The sequence below is a fragment of the Triturus cristatus genome, chromosome 9 (genome assembly GCF_964204655.1).
Source record: "Triturus cristatus chromosome 9, aTriCri1.1, whole genome shotgun sequence".
NCBI lineage: Eukaryota > Metazoa > Chordata > Amphibia > Caudata > Salamandridae > Triturus > Triturus cristatus.
The window spans coordinates 1,210,709,713-1,210,731,603 of record NC_140592.1 but is presented as its reverse complement, the minus strand read 5'-3'; the positions used below and the strand labels follow the sequence as shown (position 1 = coordinate 1,210,731,603).

At 44.6% G+C, this 21,891-nt stretch overlaps 1 protein-coding gene across 3 annotated transcripts in view; it reads right to left on the bottom strand.

The window, feature by feature from the left end:
- Window positions 1-21,891, bottom strand: part of TTBK2 (tau tubulin kinase 2) — a 536,541-nt gene that overhangs the window by 175,851 nt on the left and 338,799 nt on the right. For all 3 annotated transcript variants that reach the window (XM_085627231.1, XM_085627232.1, XM_085627233.1), the window contains exon 8: window positions 16,843-16,908. In XM_085627231.1, the coding sequence (XP_085483357.1) occupies window positions 16,843-16,908 (66 nt within the window). The remainder of the gene's footprint in view (window positions 1-16,842; window positions 16,909-21,891) is intronic.

The window sequence follows — 21,891 nt, the reverse complement described above, 5'->3', positions numbered from 1 at the left end:
ATTGGTAATATTTGCACAGTGTTTTGGGACTGTTCAAATGTATCTAAAAGGAAATCCTCCTCTGCTGTGTCTGAGTGCATTGTCACACAGTGAAAAACGGCAGCCCTATTGATCAACTGTCCAAAACCAATGTTATCGTCTGGGTGAGATGGATTTGTTGGGTATGGCTGAGGGCTTGGGAGGTCTGGTAGATCTATTGGGTAATTCCAATCGTCCTGTGGTGGGTCGTCTGGATCCGTAAATGGATCATTGGGGGTCTCCCCCCACCCCTAGGTCATCATCATCATCAGGTGGTGGTGTATGTGGTGGAAAAGTTACAGGCAGAGGTGGGGTAACAGGTTTAGGGAGAGGAAGGGGTTAGAAGGAAGTACAGGAGAAGAAGGAGGCATAGGTGATGTAGCAGAATCCTTCTTCTTGGCAGGCACTGGAGGGGCGTGTGCTGTGTCTAACTTCCTCTTCTTGCATGGCACAGCTGTGACATGTCCTGTTTTAGGGTTAATGTAGATGTTTTTCTGTCTGGGATCGACAGGATCCGGGTGAAAGAGTTCCTCTTCCTCAACAACCGCTTTCGGCGCCGATTTTTTCGGTTCGGAGCGGGGTTGTTGTTGAGTTTTTTGCTCTTTGGCCTTAGGCGTGGTAGAATCCTTAGGGTTGTTTTTCGGTTCCAAAGGTTTTGGTTTCGGAGCCGAGGTGTGATCCTTAGCCTTAGATGTGTTCGAAGCCGGTTTATCTATGGGCCTCGAGGTGTTCGGGCCAGTTTGTCTTTGGGCGTGGAAGAAGTTGGAGCCGATTTCGGAGCAGAGTGTTCTTTGGGTTTTGGTGCCGAAGGTGTCGGTGGGACTATTATATGTGGTTTGCTCGGTCCCGAGGTACCGGAAGGCTGGTCTTTTTTCTTCGGAGCCGGGCCCCGGGAGGGGGAGGGGGGGTTCTTCTAAAGTGTGTTTTCGGTCGGGACTGGGGCCAACAGGAGAAGTCTTGACCAGTGCCTTCTGTTTCGGTGGTGGGGTTGGGGTAGGGGCAGTAGTACTCACTCGTTGACCAGGAGTGATGGGGTCATCTGAGTCTTCTGCCTCTGACACGATCCAGATCTTCGGAATCTTCTTCGGGGACATCTGGACCCTCGTCGAACATGTCCTCTGGTTCCGGAGCTGATCTCTGCTCCATGATGTGTCGTGGAGCCCGACGATCTCGAATAGTCTTTTTTGATCGAAAAGAGGCGCAGGCTGGGCAGCTGGACTCGTCGTGTTCTGGCAAGAGGCACAGGTTGCAGACCTTATGAAGGTCACTGTGTCGAAATTTCGCTTCACACTGGGGGCATCTTTTGAACTGCGTCCTTTCCATGAGCCGTAGGCCTTACGGCGTCGATAGGCCGAGCGGCCCGCGTCGACGACTGGAATCCAAGCGGCGAAAGGCGCGTCGAAGATTTTGATGTCGAAGTCAATCGGAAGAATTTTGATGAAGTTGTACGTGTCGAAAAAGTTTGAAAAATAAGTTTTGAACCAGAGCGCAAAAGTTGCATCCGAACCCAATGGCTGAAAAAAACAATCTGAGGATGGAGTCGATGCCCATGCGCACTATCGTCCAAGGGAGGAGTCACCTATCTCGTGACTACAAAGACTTCTTCCAAGACATCAACAAGGTGCAAGCATCTGAGCCCAACACCAGATGGCGATCTAATTCTAATGCTAAGTGTGTGATCTGCAGCTCATATGCCTCGAACATGATTATTATCCATATCAATGGTACTCATTGTATTGAACTAAGCAGGAAGAAAGGCTGGGTGGACCAGGTACGATTAGAACCTGTGACCATAGAATCAAGCTCATATCCCAGCAGTGGATACACCAGTTCACTGAGAACCCAGACCTGGTATTAGCAAAAACAGAAAGAACATAATACCATGTATCTCAATGCACATCAAAAAATCATTTGATTTTGGGCAATACACTAGACACCAGGAAAACAATACTTCAGCACAGCATCCCTAAACCTGGTACCAGTCAACGCAACAGGTCAAGGAAATGTTACTCGCTGTACCCAACACCCAAGTCGTGAAAAAACCCACACATGCCCAAACATAAAAAAACAGATCCCCAGCAACTTCTGCTCAGGAATCATCACATAACAAATGGGTGCTCCATTTCCATACAACAAAACAGGTACTGAATTGCATAGCTGCATTTCAATTGTGCTTTCTTACCCTTTGACAAGACTCCAAAGCACTGTCTGGATGGTCAAGTAAGTAACTACCCTGTTTGTTCTGTCAGGTTGGAAGAGGGAATTGGTTGAGGTGTCAACTATAGGTAGTATACTTCAGACTAGATGCAGTAGCATGTAGTAATGGATTATACATGAAATGATATGCAAATGTAGTGTAAGGCATAGTTCAATGAACTGCGTACATAAATCATATACAAGTAGTATACGGTCTGAGAGGCTTTGCTTCAAGAGTTTGAGAACAGTCACATCCTTCTTGCTTTTCTGAATTCTAAAAGGTTACTGATGGTCTTATTGTTTTAAGAAGCATGTTCCAGAGCTGGAATCCCTGAAGAGAGAAAGATCTCCTTCAAATGTGTATTTTTTCAAATGGAGGGATGATCAAAAGGGGACCCATTTTGGATCTGAGGTATATCCTCAGAGTGTATAGCTTGAGGGTTGACTGCAGAAAGATAGGTCCCAAGGATCGTCTGCTGTGCGATACTGAGCACTTCTGCAAGAGTTTCCTCTTGCTGTTGGTAACCACTGTAAAGCTTTGAGGGAAAGGGTAACATGGTCATGTCTACTATGATTAAGTTGGCTGCTGAGGTCTAGATTTGTCATAGCTAGTCTTTGCTGTATTACTTTAGATGTGTGGTGTACAGGAATCATTAAGACATGGTGACATTAGGGCTACTGATGGCTGAAAAGATTTTTGGTGCTGAAAGTCAAAATAAAGTTTTACAGCTAAAGAGCTCCACATTTTCTAATAACAAGGTGCTTTTTGCTGCTTTTTCTTGTAATTTTGCGCTTATCCTGAGGGAGCGTAGCTTCGGGGGTGGGGGAGTGTGGGGTGCGTCACCCTCCAAATAAATAAATTGTTTGCTTGGTAGTTGGGTCTGGGGGCCCTGAGTTGGGTCTGCTATGTCGGTATTGGTGCTTCTTGTCATCCAGCTTTCACTGTAAGGTTTTAACTGGTTAGTTTGTGGATCAGGAATGTAAACAAATTTATGGCTAGATTTACAAAGATTTTGCTTAGGGGTTGTGTAACTTTTTTTAAAGCAATCCTGGCGCAAAACCCTTTTTGGTATTTATAAAGCCACGTAAATTTCAATTTGCGGGCCTTTGTAACAAAAAGTAAAACAAAGCAGCGCATTGGGCTGCATTGCATTGCATTGCTTTGCATCAGGTAGGTGTATCATGGTTGGTGTACAGGTATTCCTATGCATCCACCCATGGATTTCAACGCAAACTCATATTTACAAAGAACTGTGTACATGGGTCTGTGCCAAAATGGTGCACCTGCCTAAGGCTGGCATAACAAGGAGAAATACCTTTATTTCTCGTCGTTATTTACTCTTTGTAAATGTTGGAAAAGTTTAACGGACAGCTAAATCAAACATCATGGCTGGCTATCAAACTTTTCTTAAGTTTTTTTATTTTTCAAAAACAAACTTCTAAAGTGGGAGTTTGTTTTTGAAAAAAAGCTATTACTGTTATATATACCTGGCAGTGACGAACTGTAAAATAAAAAATAAAAAACATCTGACTGTTCACTCAAAATCGGGTGGACTTTCTTCTGATGACACCTACTCCGTTGGGCAGTTGAAGAAAGTTTTACACTAACAGATTAAATCTTACTCCATTGGTGTAAAAACTTGTGGTTTGCCCGGTGAGTGGACCTTGAGTTTGGGGGACAGGGTACTCCGTCACTACAGAGTAACTGCCGTCAAAGTCTAATTCAGCCCCAGTGGCCCACCTAATGCAAATCAGTGATGACCCTGCTCCTCGTGGTACCAGCCCATCCCGAACCTTGGTCACTTCATACATTCACCCTGTGGTCCACTGCTATTTTAGTTGGGAAATTTGATATTCACACCCCCGAAACACCCTAAACTATACCCCTGGCTACCTAGGCAGCCACAGAAACTCATTCCTAAACAAAATCTCTAACGTTAGAATAAAGTATTTAATTTCACTGAAAGGACACTGGGTATGTCACAATCCACCATTGAAGTACAGTAGAGGAATTGCAGCGGCGCCCTCAGGTGGAGCCATACAGGAAAGTGGCACCCGCCAAAATTGGGGAAAAACTGGTGCATTGATCCTGCCCCTTGTGCTTATTAACTTGTTTGGGGACAGGATACTCTAACATTTTTTTAACATATATTTACTGTAAGTTTTTGCAAAATCATGTACAGGCATTATTATGTTCCTGCATACATATATTGTGGTTTCATAAAGTTAGAGTGGACTCCTCCATTTCAATGTGACATTCGCACTCTTAACAGCAACATTAACCCATGAGGATCGCCTCTGGAGCTTTACTAGTCTTGTGCTTTTATACCAAAATACTTTACATTAGCCGTCTGTTCTGGTGTTTGGGAACAGGTGTTTCGGGTGGGAGCACATAACCACCCTACAAGAGGAGAGCTTGCTGTCGTCAGGACTCAGGGAGTGGTGGGGGCTATCTGCTAACTAATTCTCAAGTAATTCTGAATTCGGCCTAGCTGTGCACAGCTATCTCTATTCTTCTTTCGACAAGACATGAGGAGTCTCACTCGTGTTACTTTAAGCGCCTCCTTACTAGTGTTGGGGGATGGGGCAAGCATGCAATTCATTATGGTTAACCAGGATCGCTTCTAGCCAGTTGGCCTATGGTCTTTGCTTCCTCCCCGCTTCTGTTGCAGCTCTGCCTTACTTTTCATTGCAACATTGTCTACCTCTTCTAACCATCGGGCGTGGGCGGGAGCTCAGCTTGATTTTCAGTGGGTGGCGATCAGCCATTTGGCCAATAGCAAGGTTAAGACTATGAACCTACAATGGGGCTTCTTTTTCCACGTCGTACCCCTCAGTCTCAGGAGACAAACTATTTGGTGAAAAATTCCTGTTATTCTAGTTGTCAGATCAGAGGTTACAGATGTCCACTACCTGGCCATCACTGAGCAGACCCACACCAAGTGAAAGATCTCCTGCTCCTGCCAACTGAAGCATGCGTGAGCAGTCTGATACATTTTACACCGTTTTTTGGGCATCCAATAAGTTCAATATACATGGTAATATTCCAGGAGGTGTAAAAGCCAGCACTGCCCTCCCACTCCCTCTCTCTTACTACCCATATTAGAGTTCCATTTACTCCATTATTCACCAAGATTTTCTTCTCGTTTGTTTTAGGAGGCTCCAATAACACTTAATTCCAGTAGGGGGTCAAATGGCATTTACATTTTTGTCTTCTTTAGTGATCTGTCCTAGCTAAATTTTGCCTACAGTATCTCTCACACCTGTGCTTACTATTCCATAATGTTCTGTGGGGCAGCCATTCCACCCATTTCTTTAAGAAGAGTCTGCACTTCGGCATCATACTTGACCCTACGACACCCCTGGCTCAAGATAATGTCAGTGAGAACGGAGTTCAGGTACCAGACAAGCGCGGTCAGGAAGGATAGAGGAATTGTTGCAAGATAATAGAGCAGCTGCAGCACAGACACAATCTTTAACTGTCCAATCCTGCCCACTGCCGACAGCAGTAACTTCTTCCAAAAGACAATATTACTCCAAACCCTCTACTTTAGTCTCTCACATTTCCGGCTATCACTTAGTGGGTTCTTTCCTGTACACATTCACTCCTCGGTATCTAAATGTGTTGAATTTCCATGCTAATGCTGTATATGGCAGTCCTGTTCTGCGATCCCTGTCTATATGTCTTAACAGGAAGATAAACGATTTCACTCTCTGTTCAGACCACGCCACACTGCCTCATCGTTTCTATTACTTGTTTCATCCCTGGACCGATATCCTCTAAGTGGATCAATAGATCGTCTGCATAAAATGAAATGCTATGTGTGGGTCCTGATTCTCTCAGTCCTACCCTGTCTCCCAGACTTTGGAATATGCTCACTAAAAGATCCATTAGGATTGAGAACAGTAACTGGGAGAGAGGGCATCCCAACCTGGTCCCCCTCTCAATGGCTCATATATACAATATCATGTTACTTGCCTGTTTATAGTAAAGACATCCACAAAATTATGCAAATAATGCAGTCTCATGTCGAGTCACTTCACCTAAGTCAAGAGGTATGTCAAATCATTGTATGAAACACTTTCTCTCAGTCACTGGCAACAAATGCCGGTAGATCACCTTGGCCCTCCCAGTCTCCCAGTATTTGAAACAGTCTACTAGTGTTCAAGGAGGTCCTTCATCATGTTATGTTACACAGATTTATAGAGCACCCTATCACCCCGGAGGGTATTCTGGTGCTCAGCAGGTGTGAGTCTATACACTTAATCCATTGTGAGTGGAATGTGCTATATCAGCTACTATTCTGGCTATTAGACAGCCGGTATCGTACTCAAAATTTTATAGTCCGTGTTTAGCATGTCCAACAGCCTGTATGAATATCTTTGTAGCTGGTCAGGCCTTGGGTTCGGGAGTGAAACTACGGTAGGCAGACAAAATGTTTATGGAAGCTTTCTGCATTCTGACCTCCTCATACATTGTGGTCAGGTGGCTGGTCAGTAAATCCATTAATGTCAAGTTACATTTTCGTGGCAGACTATCAGTTCCTGGTTCTGTAGGTGGGTATTCTCAAAATAACCCCCTGTTTCCGCTTCGTACACGAGTTCCCAATTTATACAGAGTTGCAAAGAAATGAGTAAATAAATGGTTAACTCTACGTGGGAGTGTACTACTTCTCCTCGTTAATTTTGTATTGACGTTCCAGGTGCTCCAATGTTAGCCAACTCTAAGTGTGTTGCCTGTTCAAGTTGCTTGTAGTCAACCTTGCACAGTGTATCTTGAACTTTCTCATCCTTCATTTTAGCAGCATGAAGCTATCAGTGTTGGAGGGGGTTCTTGTTGGTGCCCTCGTCAGGCCCTTAATCTAATTTTCTAGTACAGTAAGATTCCCTTTCAGTGCCAATCACACAACAGGAGCAGTAGAATTACATCGGCCCCATATCACCACCTTAAACGCCTCCCATTCCTCAATTCTGCAACACACTGTACCCCTGTTCTCTGCAAAATAATTTTTAATTCCCTCACATATCTTTTCCCTGTATCTAGGGTGTTCCAGCACTACAGTCCTCATCCGCCAGTGTTGGGATGGCTGTGTTAACCCTTCCACGTTGTGGTGGCAACACAAGTGGTTTATAATCAGACAGAGTTTTACATAGGTGATTCATGATATTCACAATATTCATGATTGTGGTAAGCACACAAAAGAGAAGACCAAACCTTCAGATCATTGAAAGACTCATCCATAGGCAATTACTCCAACACCCTTCTACACAACTTCAACACTTGTTGTGGAAAACGTGAATATCCACATCCTAATTAAAACACAGAAATGCAAGCCAAAGCCTTCAGCACCTTGATATTCTAACGGCCTTCCATGAACAGGAATCCATCTATCCATCCATCAGTGCACAGGAATGAAAATGAAAGAAAAACAGAACTCTCGATGACCTCATGAGACTGAAGTCCCTAGCTTAGACAGCTCAGCGCACCAGCAAAATCTAAGTAATAACCAACACCATCAATTAAACCACCAATTGAAGCAGACTGTTTTTCAAGACAATCAAGCACTTCTTCAACCCCCTTGCCAGACCGACCTATTTCTCACTCCACAAATGCCATTTTCTTCAACCTCTTCTTCAGCGAAAAAGTACAGACGATCCCACAGCACATTAACAACATCAACCCTGCTTTATCACTTACACCCACCCCTCCCCGGAGAATTCAGCACCAGTCAGCCTTCAAAACCCTATCTTTTGCAGATTTCACAAATTTCTTCATCAAAGCCTTTTCTTATGCAGATTATGTCTCGCCTTCATTCTTCATCACATTTCTCACTAAGCTGATCTTTCACATCTTCTCACCATTGTTACCTGCCTCCATCTCTCAAAGCATTTTCAAAACATTTTTCTTCACGCTCCCTGTGCCCTGGACGCTACGCTGCTTGTGGGGGCCTTGGATTGCCTAGAAGACGGGACTGCGAGGACCTTGGAGCATTGCGCTCCGCTAACTCGGCTCACCTGCTCCTCTTCCCGCTGGCCTCTCCACCCACGCCACGCCTCGCGGCCCCCGCTGCGCGGGAGCCGCTCGCAGGCCTCCTCATCAACATTTAAAACCTTGGCTGGTGTGTTGCAGGTTGGGTTTCTTTCACGCTCCCTGTGCCCTGGACGCTACGCTGCTTGTGGGGGCCTTGGATTGCCTAGAAGACGGGACTGCGAGGACCTTGGAGCATTGCGCTCCGCTAACTCGGCTCACCTGCTCCTCTTCCCGCTGGCCTCTCCACCCACGCCACGCCTCGAGGCCCCCGCTGCGCGGGAGCCGCTCGCAGGCCTCCTCATCAACATTTAAAACCTTGGCTGGTGTGTTGCAGGTTGGGTTTCTTTCACGCTCCCTGTGCCCTGGACGCTACGCTGCCTGTGGGGGCCTTGGATTGCCTAGAAGACGGGACTGCGAGGACCTTGGAGCATTGCGCTCCGCTAACTCGGCTCACCTGCTCCTCTTCCTATAGCCCCGCCCCCCTCATCATTATTTATTCACGGCTTAGTCTTTCCGCAGCGCGGATCGCAGCGCGGGCGAAGCCCGGGCCAAGGGCGGGCCCGTTGTAGCCCGTTCGAGCCCGCAAGAGTCCGGACCGGGCCACGTCCCTTTCATCCACGGACTTGGGTGCAGGTTTGAACTGGGCTTTACATTCATATTGTTGCATCGCTTGTGGGTTGATAGAGTTCAGCGGGCACAGTGGGTGTTAGGCATTGCTTGACATTGTTGCGGGTGCTCTAACGTTCCAACGCAATTGTTTCCCCCATATTCTGAGCTTAGCGCAATGGCCTCCAAAACGGGCAGGATTCCTGCTCGCAATGATAACCTCACGGGCACCTTAGATAATTTCATCATCAGAGCTAACTCAGTGATAGACCAGGGCATAGTTCTTATGGAACGTAGGGTTTCGCAAGAACTTGCTCAGGCCAGACGCTCTTCTCTGGGTCCTTTGGCCTCTGTTTGTACTCCCCGAGCCATTGAGGGTACTCCTAACTGTACAGGCGCCAAATCATCTGCACTCCCACTGACCCAATTTATAGATGACACTCCACAAAGTGACACCATGAGTTGCGATGAACTAATAACATCACCGAAAACTAGATCCCCTCCACCGCCGTGCTCAGGCCCTATCCTGCGTAACAAGAAGGATAAAACTCTGATAGTGCCCTCGAAGAATAAATCTAAATCTAAAGCTCCTAGTGGGAAGAGAACTCATTCCGGGGGTAAGAAAACCTCAAAGCGCCGGGATAATCTAACCACTGAAGTTTCTATCAGGTTAAGTGAAGATCTTGAGTCATGCACCCCGCACCCAGTTGCCCCCACTGTTATGGTCGATGCAAGCGCTCCATCCAACATCCCGCCACAAACTGAAGGGGTTGTAACACTGCTGCAACTTAACTCATTGTTGCACACCCTACTCGATCCCATTCTTATCAGGTTAGATAGGATAACAACTCACCTGGCACAGCTTGAGATTCTTATCAATGGAGCACAAGGAAATGTCCATAATAACACACAATTGCAATGCTCCTGCAAATGCAACCACAACAACAGGCCGGATGGGATAACCCCAGCTGCACCCTTAAATAATCCAAACACTCAGCAACTGTCTAACCACCCTACAACAGATCAGGCAGCTTCTGCCCATATTGTTAACCCAGCACCCCTCCAAACTGAAGACAGGGCCATTAACACCCAACTACCTGCTCCTATTATTACAGCATCTGCTCTGGTGGCAAAAGGCAGTGTCAGTGGAAGTTCGTCAAGAAGGGGAGATCTGGGAGAGGTACCTGGGCCTATACTGTCAATTGATTTACCTCCCGAATCTTGCCCCCTTGTGGTCGTTCTCACAGGTGTCCCAGAAATAAATGAAGCTACCACAGAAGACTACATCTCCCTAAAGAATAAGACGATGCAATGGCTGTGTACCCACAGGCCTTTGCCCCCCCATGTCAACAGTGAGATTATTATGGTCAGAAGGGTGGGCTGGATAGGGCATACCCCCAAAACTATACAAGGTGACTGTGTCTTAGTCAATTTTAGGGACCCCAAAACAGTGGAGTACATTTGCAGGGGGGGATTCTCCCACCTTGAAACTAAAATCGCAACATGCCCACTTTCTTCCTTCTATCCTAGCCAATCTGCGATAAGCCAAGAAACCAAATGGTCCCTCGTACCCCATTCCCGAAGGGGGCGTGTTGGGCAATCAAGGCGAGAAGCTCATACCTTGTCCCGCACTTTTATCCCCCCTTACAACAGGTATAGCCAGTTAGATCAGGTGGACTGACTGATTAGGTCGTTAGACGGGACTCAGGCTCCCCACCAGATTGAGTCAATTCATGAAGGCAATATGCTTCCCTGTAGTAGGGAGGCACCTTCTCCCCCTGGAGGGATCAGCTCTGGTCACTCCCTAGAGAGTATTGGTTGCAGTCTCAGTGAGCAACACCCTACAGAAAATTTAGTCAATGACACCATTGCTCCTGAGGACCCCATTGAATCCAATCCATCGGAGAGTTTACCCCATTCGACTGTCTTTCTATCTCTACCCTATAGTCACGTCCAGCACATGACCATAACATCCTGGAACGTGGCGGGAATAAGCACCAAACTTAAGTGCCCTGAATGGGGCTCCTTTGTAGACACCTACGATGTGATTCTATTTCAAGAGACCTGGGCTAGGGAGGGAGCCCACAGACTGGGGTTTGTGGCCTTTAATACCATGGCACGTTGGGGAGGCATTGGGAGGCCGTCTGGCGGCCTGTCTACGTGGGTTGGTATCCACCTGGGTTGCAAAGCAGAATTAATTGAGACCAATTCAGCTGACATTCTATGTGTCTTACTGACATGGCAATCCTCTTTTAAACTAGCCCTAATCAATGTTTACTCCCGCCCCATAGCACTGGCTAGGGAATCTCACACCATCAGAGAACTTTCAGCTTTTCTCGACTCTTTGAATCGGGAAATCCAGTTTATAATTGCAGGTGATTTCAACTGCCATTATGAGCCCCTACCAGGGATGTATGAGGGAGCCCTGTTGGAAGAGGATGAGTTCTGGGGAATTCCTCCCTGCAACTCTGCTCCTGCTAAGGCGTGGTCCCCACTAGCTACACAGATTATGTCTCTTACCCTTCACAATTCAGTTAGGGCGGTCAACGGCAGGAAACCCTCGGACATTCCGTCTAGATGTACGTACAATAAAAAAGATCACGAATCTCATCTAGACTATGTCATGGTCGAGACCAGGCTTTGGCCAAAGATCGTGGATCTGGAGGTACTGTCCAGGACTGATAGCGATCATAACGCTCTGGTGCTAAAGATGATATCTCCTCTCGTTTCAAAGCGACAACCCGAACTGCCAACTGACCCTGGCCTTGTTTTATCCAATAACAGGCGGCGTGTCAAATGGGCGAAACTGCAAGATAAGAGGGATGCCCTCCCTAGATTATATTTAACTATTCTCCCCTTCCTCACCATGGCAAGGGACATCCTGATCGCGGAAGAGCATTCTGTTCCCTCTGTGAACTTGCTTGATCTCCATCAGGACCTGGTGGACACGTTAGCCGATATTTTTAATCCAGCTGTAACCTCCAATAAACCTATGGTGCCCCGCCCTTCCTCCTGGTATAATGCTGCGTGCAGGAAGTCAAAAACCAATCTGGTAAATGCAATTAAGGATGGTACGGATAGTTCAACTATTCGGGCCCTCAGACGCTCCTACAAGGAAGTAATGGAACAGGCAAAAATTGCCTGGGACTGGGAGCGCTGGCACGATCTTGCCTCCGCACTTACTAGTAAGGAATCGCGGAGATTCTGGGCAATCGTAAATAATGGGACTGCTGAACCCCGCAATGCAATAGAAGTAAACCTAGACCCAGGAGTTTGGGAATCCCATTTTAAGTCTCTCTATGCAGGATCCTCCGACTTAGATGTTCTGCATTTTCATCCCCTTATACCTGGAGATGATGAGGTTGAGACTCTGGCCTTCACCCACGATGATATTACCCTTGCCCTGGGAAAACTGATGTGGGGCAAAGCCCCAGGTTTAGATAAACTTCCAGGTGACATGTTTAAGGACCAGCCCCTGAGTTGGGCACCGTATCTGTGCGCTCTATTTAATAATATCCTGCGAGGCGCAGAAGTTCCTGGGTCGTGGCTGGGTGCAGAGATTATACCTATCTACAAAAAGGGGTCACCTCTGCTCCCAGCAAATTACAGACCTATCAGTCTCATTGATGTCCCCCAAAAAATATTTGCGCGACTTATTTTAGATCGTCTGCAAGAGTGGATCAATGAGAATTATATTTTGTCACCCTATCAGGCTGGCTTTAGGAGTAAAACATCCACCACGGATCAGCTATTCCGCCTAGCTATGCTATACTGGAAGACCGTCACTATAGAGGGTGGCAGCCTCTATATGGTGTTCGTTGATCTCCGTTCAGCATTTGACACCGTGCCTAGGGGGAAATTGTGGGCTGTTCTTCGGGACCTGGGAATACCTAATGCTCTGTTGAACATATTAGTGAGATTGCATACACAAAATTTTGCACAGGTCAGGTGTGCGAGGGGAGGAGTCTTGTCCGCAAGGTTCCCGGTAGACAAGGGAGTTAGGCAAGGGTGTGTCCTTGCCCCCACCTTGTTTTGCCTATACGTGAATGGGTTGATTTCTCGACTGGATGCATTACCAAACAACGATGCACCCAGGCTGGCAGGTAAGAAAATCGCGGCAATAATGTTTGCCGACGATACTCTTTTATTAGCTAAGTCACCCATGGGGATACAGCGCACATTGGTTGGGTTTCATGAATTTTGTATTGATCATGGTCTACAAATCAACGTAGACAAAACCAAATTCATGATTTTTAATCCCCCACGACGCACCAGACCCCCTCCTATATTGGATACAGTTTCGCTTGAGAGAGTGCAGACCTTTCAATACCTAGGTGTCACGCTGAGCGAAAACCTTTCCTGGGTGCCTCATCTCCTAAAATCCCAGCTTAAATTGACTCAAATAGTGGGTGGAATATTGAAAATGAACAATGCCTCATCATACAGGCCCATAAGCCCAGGTTTAGAAATCTATAAATCCAGGGCAAGATCAGCGGCCCTGTATGGGGGGAACTATGGGGGTACGTTGTGAGTCCCGAATTAACCAAAGCGGAGAATAGATTCTTGAGGCAGCTGCTAATGCTTCCACAAAGTACCCCCCTTATTCCTCTTCGGCTTGATCTGGGCTTACTCCCAATCCAGGAGGAACTGTCTATAAAACCCCTTAGATTCTGGAGGAGATTATGGCTAACCCCCGAACTCACACAATATAGAACTGAACTGCAGGAAGTATTAAATATGAGCCAAGCTGTGCACATCCCCTGGCTCTCCTATGTCAAACAGGAATTAACGTTAATGGGTCTTGTGGATATGTGGCATCAACCAGCGATTGCCTGCAGTGAGATCTCAGGGAAACAGCTCACCCAGTCACATAGAGCTAGATGCACTAGTGTATGGTTGCATAACTCACGCATTGGTCCTATGGTAAACTCATTTCTAGAGTTTAAATCTGTATACTCCTTTGAGGATTATTTAAATGTAATTTATCCTGTACTGGCCAGAAAGTTATACATCCAATGGAGGTTTGGCTGCCTCCCCCTTGCATGCTTCACAAACAAGTGGTCTAGCTCCGGGGTTTCCAAATGCCCAGGCTGCGGCACGGATTTAGAGAATGAATGTCACATCCTTTTCTTCTGTCCCATGTACAGCAGAGCCCGGAAGCACTGGATTATACCTGTATGTAGGAACCTGGGCTTCCGCAAATATGCAGATGCACTTAGAGTTTTTAAATCTAACACAGCAGCTTACATTGTGTTTGCACTTTCTAAGTATCTCCATGCATTCTGGATAAAAAGGAGTTTTTTCATTCGAAACAGTGCCTAGACTAACTTGGGGTGCTAGCTGTAAAAATTATTTTTAACTGATGAAGTTTTTATTGTGTATTTTAATGTACTGGGTTTTAAATGCTGCTTTTATGGCCGAAACAGGTCGAAATAAAGTATTATTGATATTGATATTGATAAAACATTTTCCCAGAAGCTCTCAAGACAGGCCAGATCCTCACGCTCCTAAAGAAACCTACACTAGACCCTAATGACCTTGCCAACTACGGCTGATCACTTATCTACCATTAATTTGCAAGATCACTGAAAAAGCAGTCTATATTCAACTCCAAGATGACCTCCATTTTCACCATCTCCTTCTCAACTGCCACTTTGGCTACAGATCATTCTGCAGCACAGAGCCCACTACCTTACACCTCCCAGATGATGACCTCTTGACCACAGAAGATGACCCCCTATCTCCTAACTTTTCCATCTATGCATGCAGGATCTGAAACTAAATCCCCATATCCATCAAGACTGTCCCAAATCTGCTCCTACTTAGGAGAGAATCAGGAAAACTCACCAGGTGTACCCTTCACTTCTACATGAGCTTATTCTGCAACAAGGCAAAGTGAGCACTATTCTTCTTTGAATAGGAATGTAACCTGTAATGCTTAGCAGCATTATTCAATCGCCTAACATTCCAGGTAACATACTTTCTACTGTTCCTGGCCTTTGCCCTTGATAAGTGCTAGTGTGTGCCTGGTTAGATATTCTGTTACTAATCCAGTCTTTCTTTCTTATCAGCAGATGCAAAGTGTCAGTCACCCTCCCCACACCCGCATGCCCCCCTAGCACTCACCTACTTTCAACAGCTTTCAGTGGCTAGGCTCCCCTTAGAGCAATCCCCATTACTCCCCTCCTTGGAAAGGTCAGGAGCATCTTCCTGCCCAAAGCCACTAACATACCATAAAAAGAGCCAATGTACAAACAAAAGTGAGGGAGAGCCCCCAGCCAGAGGCCCTCTATTCGCAGCCCCTGCATCTACTGTGATGTCTCCCACATCATTTGGAGTATCATACTGTTTCTCGCAGAGCTGAGAGGGAAGTATCACTAGCACAGGCCCATTCAATGAAACCTACACATGACCAATCCAACCCCATTTTTTGCCATCTTCAGGATCACAGGCAGCAGTTCCTCTAACATTGAGTTATGCTCATCTGTGAGCACTTCTGAATGTTTGGTATACCAATCATAATTCAGGGCTGAGCTCGCCTTCCTGATAAGTGGCGTCCCCATCATCAGTGCTCTCTCTCTTTCCGGCTAAGCATAATGCCTGCTAGTCTTCCTCCTGAGGCTGGTCCGGTTCATCTTCTTTCTTCTCCTCTTGGCTCCGCCTTGCACTTCACTGGACTGGCTGGCAGAATGTTCAGCTGTATCTGCCACAGATTTAGGCCTCCTTTGGATCTGTGATTTCACTCCAAACATACCATGTCCCCTAGCTCTATGCTGTTTTGAGTGTCTATCACAATAATTCAAGTTTTGCAACAACAGGTCTCAGCGGTGTTTCTAGTGGGGGATTCCTTGAAGGCACTCTGTGTGTGTGTTTGATGGAGAAAAAGGCAGATAGGCCAGATAGAGCCACCACAGTAGTACAGATAAAAGCTTCGGCCCCTCCACTTTCTCTCACAGTCCCTGTGTAAGCACATTGTTCCTCCCCTACATATTCCGCTCTGTACTGAAAAAAGAAAAGCGATTGCATTCTGTCAGTGTACCAGGGGAAAAAGGAAAAGTCCCCTATCTAGATACTAACCACGCAAGGCATTAGCCAACTCCCAGTGGTCAGTTGACTCCCTTAGTGTCCTTGCACCACTAGAGGATCGTGAGGGGGTAAATATGATCTCTTCAGGAAAACATTTGGACACACAGTTGTAGTCTCCTCCAACCTTGGGGATGCCCCTTCAGAGTGCTCTTAACATAACATAGACCTTGTCAAGTCATGATAAGCCTATGAGGTTGCTTGGGAGTGGTTATAGTATAATGTAAAATAGCTCAAGTTCTATCTTAATAAGCTCATTTGGAGATGGGGTGGCGGGAGAATAGCCCACATTACGTGATAAGCTTACGAAGATGCCTAAGGATGAGGTACTCATAACATAGCACAGCTTTATGCAATGCCATGCTAAGCCTATGAAGTCATTGAGGAAGAATAGGGTGGTTGTAATGCAGTATACCATAGCAAATGTTCTAGCATAAGCTTACAGTCATTTACAGATGAGTTGCTATGCCTTATGTCTGCTATGTCTTTAGCAAAGAAAAATGCCTATTTCCAATTTTCTGCTAAAAATATATCCTCTTACACTGTGTAGCGATTATTTATATTGCTTTGTGGTTTTATAAAAACCTAACTGACAACAATGTCGGAAAAAGCACCCTTCTTTTTTTAAGGGTCGACATAGTGGCTGCTATGCTAGCATATACCACCATATATTTATAACACTAGATTTTATTCAAACATTATTTCACGATATGGGTATGAGATCTAAGGTATGAAACACTGCAGGCTACAAGGTTTGTTAGCAAGACCTGTTACTGTATTTGATGTTCTTGCAATTGGTAAAAGGTGATTACAGTACAATGGCAAGAGCTTTTAAAAGTCAGCAGGATTACACAGTGCCGAACAATGACAAAATTTAGCTTGCTGTAATGCAAGAGACAGGTACTTACTCGGTTCCTATGAGCGTTGACAGATGCGTACCGTACTGTTCCCCGAAATCCAGCTACTGCTCGTGGCTGCAACAAAAGCAAATGAAACTAAGACATCAACTATAAACAGAATCATGGTTTCAAAATGTGTAAAATCTAGACAAAAATGAAGAAAAAAAATGAATAGTTTAATATAGCATAATCAGATATTGTTAAACCATATCTAGAACATAGGGGTTGCTCAATTTTGTTTGTCCAATTAAGTAACAATGCAAATTATCAACACAGTTTAGACATATCATATATATACATATATATTAAACAAGCTGAACAAAGGATCTTCAAGATTAGCAGAGCAGAAGCTCTTTTCAACCCACTCAAGAAAAAGAATAAGGAAGGGAAATACAACAGCGATCCCATTACATTCATCACCAAATTCAGCATTCAGGCTAATGATCTGAGAAAGGTTCTCAAAAAAAGATGGGACATATTAAAACAAGATCCCATTTTAAGAGATAAAGTAGGAGAGACACCGTCCATTACTTATCAAAAGAATGTATTACTTAGAGAAATGTTAGTGCACAGCCATCTTCCATCTAACAACACGAACTGGCTGACACAAAGAAAAGGTTTCTTTAAGTGTGGACGATGTAAGGCCTGCAAGCACAGTGATAACATAAAAGAGATGATATTGAAATGAACAAACCAAAAATGGCGAGTGCCCAAGTTAATCAACTGCAACACAGATTTCGTAGTTTATGCTGTCACATGTCTGTGCGGCAAATGGTACATCGGCTCAACAACGTTTCCAGTGAAGAAACGTATCCTGGAACATTGGAGGGCCATTTCCAATAATGACCGAACATACAGGACAGCTAAACATTTTCAGGAGACACATTAGAGTGACTGGACCAAGGCCAAATATATTGGCCTAGACTCAGTACAGAAGCATCCCAGAGGCAGTGACCGCATCTCCACTCTAAGAAGGATGGAATCATTATTCACCTTAAAAGCAGGGTCCACGTTTCCTCAGGGGATGAATAATGATGAGGAGTTACACTCACACCTTTAATTACGATTAAGCCCTCAGCCACCCAGCCCTTAGGGTCAGTATTTAGGTCTTTTATAAGTACATTATGCAATTCATAGGTTTAACTACTATCTAAGATTAGTAAGGTACAAAAATATGCTTATTCAAGTGTTATACAAACATGCAAATATTAAGAAAATGTCTAAGTAATGTTTTTATGTCATTGTTTGACTACAGGAAATAGACATTAACGAAGAGTGCTGTATGTTTCCAGAATTAGCCATAGCTAACTTAAGAGCACCGGAGTCCGGCGATGTTCTACGTAACGATCACCCCTCCTTTTATAAATTTTGCTTATCCTTATTTGATAGTGATACCTAATGCTTCAGAATTAAAAGTCCCAGAATAAACTACTTTTTAGTGTGATTAACGAACATGTTTAAAATGCTAAACAATGAGCTATATATATTTTTTCCATTGAAAGCAAACTAACTATAGAGCATGAATCAATCAATATATACAATTATTTTGTAACCTTCTAATTTTGTCTATTATTTAGATATCAGATCGTTCGTTTTAAATGTCAGCATCTTCATCCGTGATTATCATATGTTTTGTGGCATTTTAAACTAAAATTAATCACTTATTTGGTACTATACCACAACTGTTTTAGAAATCAAATATAATGTGCAGTACTCCCACAATTACCCAATACCAATGGGAGTTAAATCAATGATCAGTATGGTATGATAGGAAAAAAGGTTTTTCAATGAATTAACCACTTGTATGGTACTATATCCTGATTTCTCATAATGTATTATAAATGTAGCACTTTTACAGTCATTCCGAACAATTGAATTGGCAAAATGACAGGTATTAAGCATTTTTTGTCCCACTGAGTCACTGATTCAAAGTGTACAATTTGATTGAACCCAAATTATAAATTACATAATGTGTTTTTAATGTAATTTTTTGAATTGTCACCTTTGCACTGTATTATAAACATTTCACTGTTTTCTATTTCCTTTACACATCACGTCATTTCCGACGTGTATAAAAAGACTGAAGTTGTTGTAAGTGGTCATGTGAATATATATATATATATATATACACACACACTATATATATATATATATATACACATATAAGAAATAATCCCCAACCAAATCTGATTAAGGAGAAAGCACTAGTCATCATGGGGGTTCTCTCGTTTATTGCACAGGTTACATCAGGCTATGGACAAACAGATATATACATATATATATCTCACACTTGTAATCTCCAAAAAATCCGTAGTGACGAAGAATGGAAACCACGCAAATCCAGGTAAGGCACAATTGTTGTTGGTTTATTTACAGCCGAGTTTCACCAATCTGACGCGTTTCGGGCATCCGCCCTTGCTCACAGACAGTCAGTTGGATAAAATGTGCCCCTTAAATACTATAAGGTATTCCATTGGTTACATTTTTTTCACTATATTTTTACACCATGTGACTTTTAAAAAGTGAAGACACACTATTCAGAATTACATTAGTCTGTTTTCCAAACATATACATTTCAAACTTCAATGTATAAAATAAATTAAATAACAGGTTTAAGGAGAAAGCACTCGTCATCATGGGGGTTCTCTCGTTTATTGCACAGGTTACATCAGGCTATGGACAAACCGATATATACACACACATATATATATATATATATATATATATATATATAAATATATCCCCCACCTGGGGGAGCTGGCATGCGGTAACACTTTAATCGAGAATGGTGACGGATTATAATGGCAACTCACTGAAGTAAGAACTATGCACTTCAGATACCAGCAGGCCGTGCCCACCGGGGCAGGTCGCGTAACGATCATAGGTGCATTTAAACTGCTACTCTTCAGCCGTCAAGCCAAAGCCCATTGAAGAAGTGTATGAGTATGAAACGCGTCTGGGCGGCAATACTGAGACTCTGCGGCACCCTCCAATAAATATTCAAAAGCGGTACCATCCTTTTGCGGGTAACTTTGTGTGTGTATATTACTTTGTGTGTGTACATTAATATAAATATATATATATATATATATATATATATATATATATATATATATATATATATATATATATATAGTGTCGTATGCATTATAGACTTGTAAATCTCAGGGGGGAGCATGAACAATTTTTGGCTACAGTGTGCTAAATACTATCGTGGGACCTTTTCAGATGTTAAAAAGAGACCACTACACAGAACAGGCAGTGAGGAATCTGCGATTAGGTAGAGCATCCACCAGAAAACGTGGTACAGAAGGTAAGTAACTGATGGATACTTCTAATAGATGTCTGACCTTAGAGTAGATACCAAAGCAGCAGCTCACCAGATCAGCGGCGTGAACTCAAACCAAAAAGTCTTGCAGAATCAAACAGGCAAAGTGTACGTTCCATTGACCTGGCTGTTAAGGCAGTAGTGCTCTGTGAACATATGCACTGAGGCCCACATTGCAGCCTGACAAATGTCAAGGGCAGGCACTATGTGTGTGAATGCCGTGGTAGCAGCCTTAGCGGGCTCACACACATTCCGGAGGCTGCTTCTTGGCCAGTGCATAGCAAACCTCAATGCAGAAGACTATCCACCTTGATAAGCACCTCTACTGCACTGTCTTCGCTTTCTTAGGCTTCAGAGAATACCACAAAAAGCTGATCATTCACTCGATGGACCTTAGTATCATCAAGGTAAACTCTTAAACCTCTTTTGAGGTCCAACCGATAGAGCATCTCCACCTCTTTTGATGGTTAAGAGTGTACAAAGAACGTGGGAAAATTGATGGATTAACCAGCATGTCTGGGAGTCACAAATTTTGCCGGAAGGCCGTTCTGTGTCCTCAGCACCAATTTTTCCAGGAAAAAGGTGATGAAGAGTGGTTGTACTCAAAGTGCCTTAAGTTCAGTCATGCTACAGACGTAATCCCAATGAGGAGGACAGTCTTCAAGGTCACGAGAGGCAGTGAGCAGCTTTGCACAGGCTCAAAGTGTAATACATAAGAAATGTCAAGACTAAGCTTAGGTCCCATTGTGGCATCACAAATGTCTCAGGTGGAAACATGTGCGGATGTCTATCAGGGAAGATTAGACATCCCCTGAAAACCTGGTCAAACTCAGCTTGTTGCAGTACCATGCAGTAGTGGTTTTGTCCATGTGAACCTGCACCAGTCTCCCTGGATAGACAGCACGAAGGCCTTCAGACCAGGAAGAATGGCCCACAGCTACAGCAGATTTATGTGGAGCCGGCCTGCCCTCCACAAGAGACCAAAGTCCTCTGATCTCTACTCCCCACAGACGCTCTCCCCAGCCCAGCAGTGACTCATTCGTCATTACCTGCAGCTCTGGATGGGGAAGGGAGTTGGGCCTGCCATGGACTAATTGCAATTGAGGAGCCTCCACTTCTAATCTCGAGCAGTCTCGTCCGAGATCTAGATAGTGTCAGAAAGGTTGCCTTTATTCTGGCCACACTAGAACTTCATTTTCCATTGCATTGCACTCATGTGCCAGCTGCCATAGGTGACGTCTTGGCACGAAGCCAAGACGTCTCAGGGACGCTCTCACCGTGTCCCAGGACCAAACCTGTATCGTCCGGATCATCGCTCGTATATCCTGGAGATGTTGCTGCAGAGGAAAAGCCTGACTCCACTGAGTGCAGGATCACCCCAATGAATGGAAGCCTCTGCGAAGGAATCAGGTGGATCTTTGGCTTTTTCTAGTGAGCCCCAATGAAGTCAAGGATTGTGCTGTCGCCCAGAAGTGGTCTATGACTAACTGCGGTAAGCAAGCCTTCAGCTGCCAGTCATCAAGGTACGATATTATGGATACTCCTGAACTCCGAAGACAGGCAGCGACCACAGCCATCACTTTTGTCAACACTTAAGGGGCTCTAATGAATGCTTATGGCACACTTTGAAAGGCAGTTAACGTCTGTCGAACTGCAGGACGCATATATGAAAATATGCATCCTACAAGTCCAAGAATATCACCTAGTTGCCCGGGTCCAGAGCAGACCGG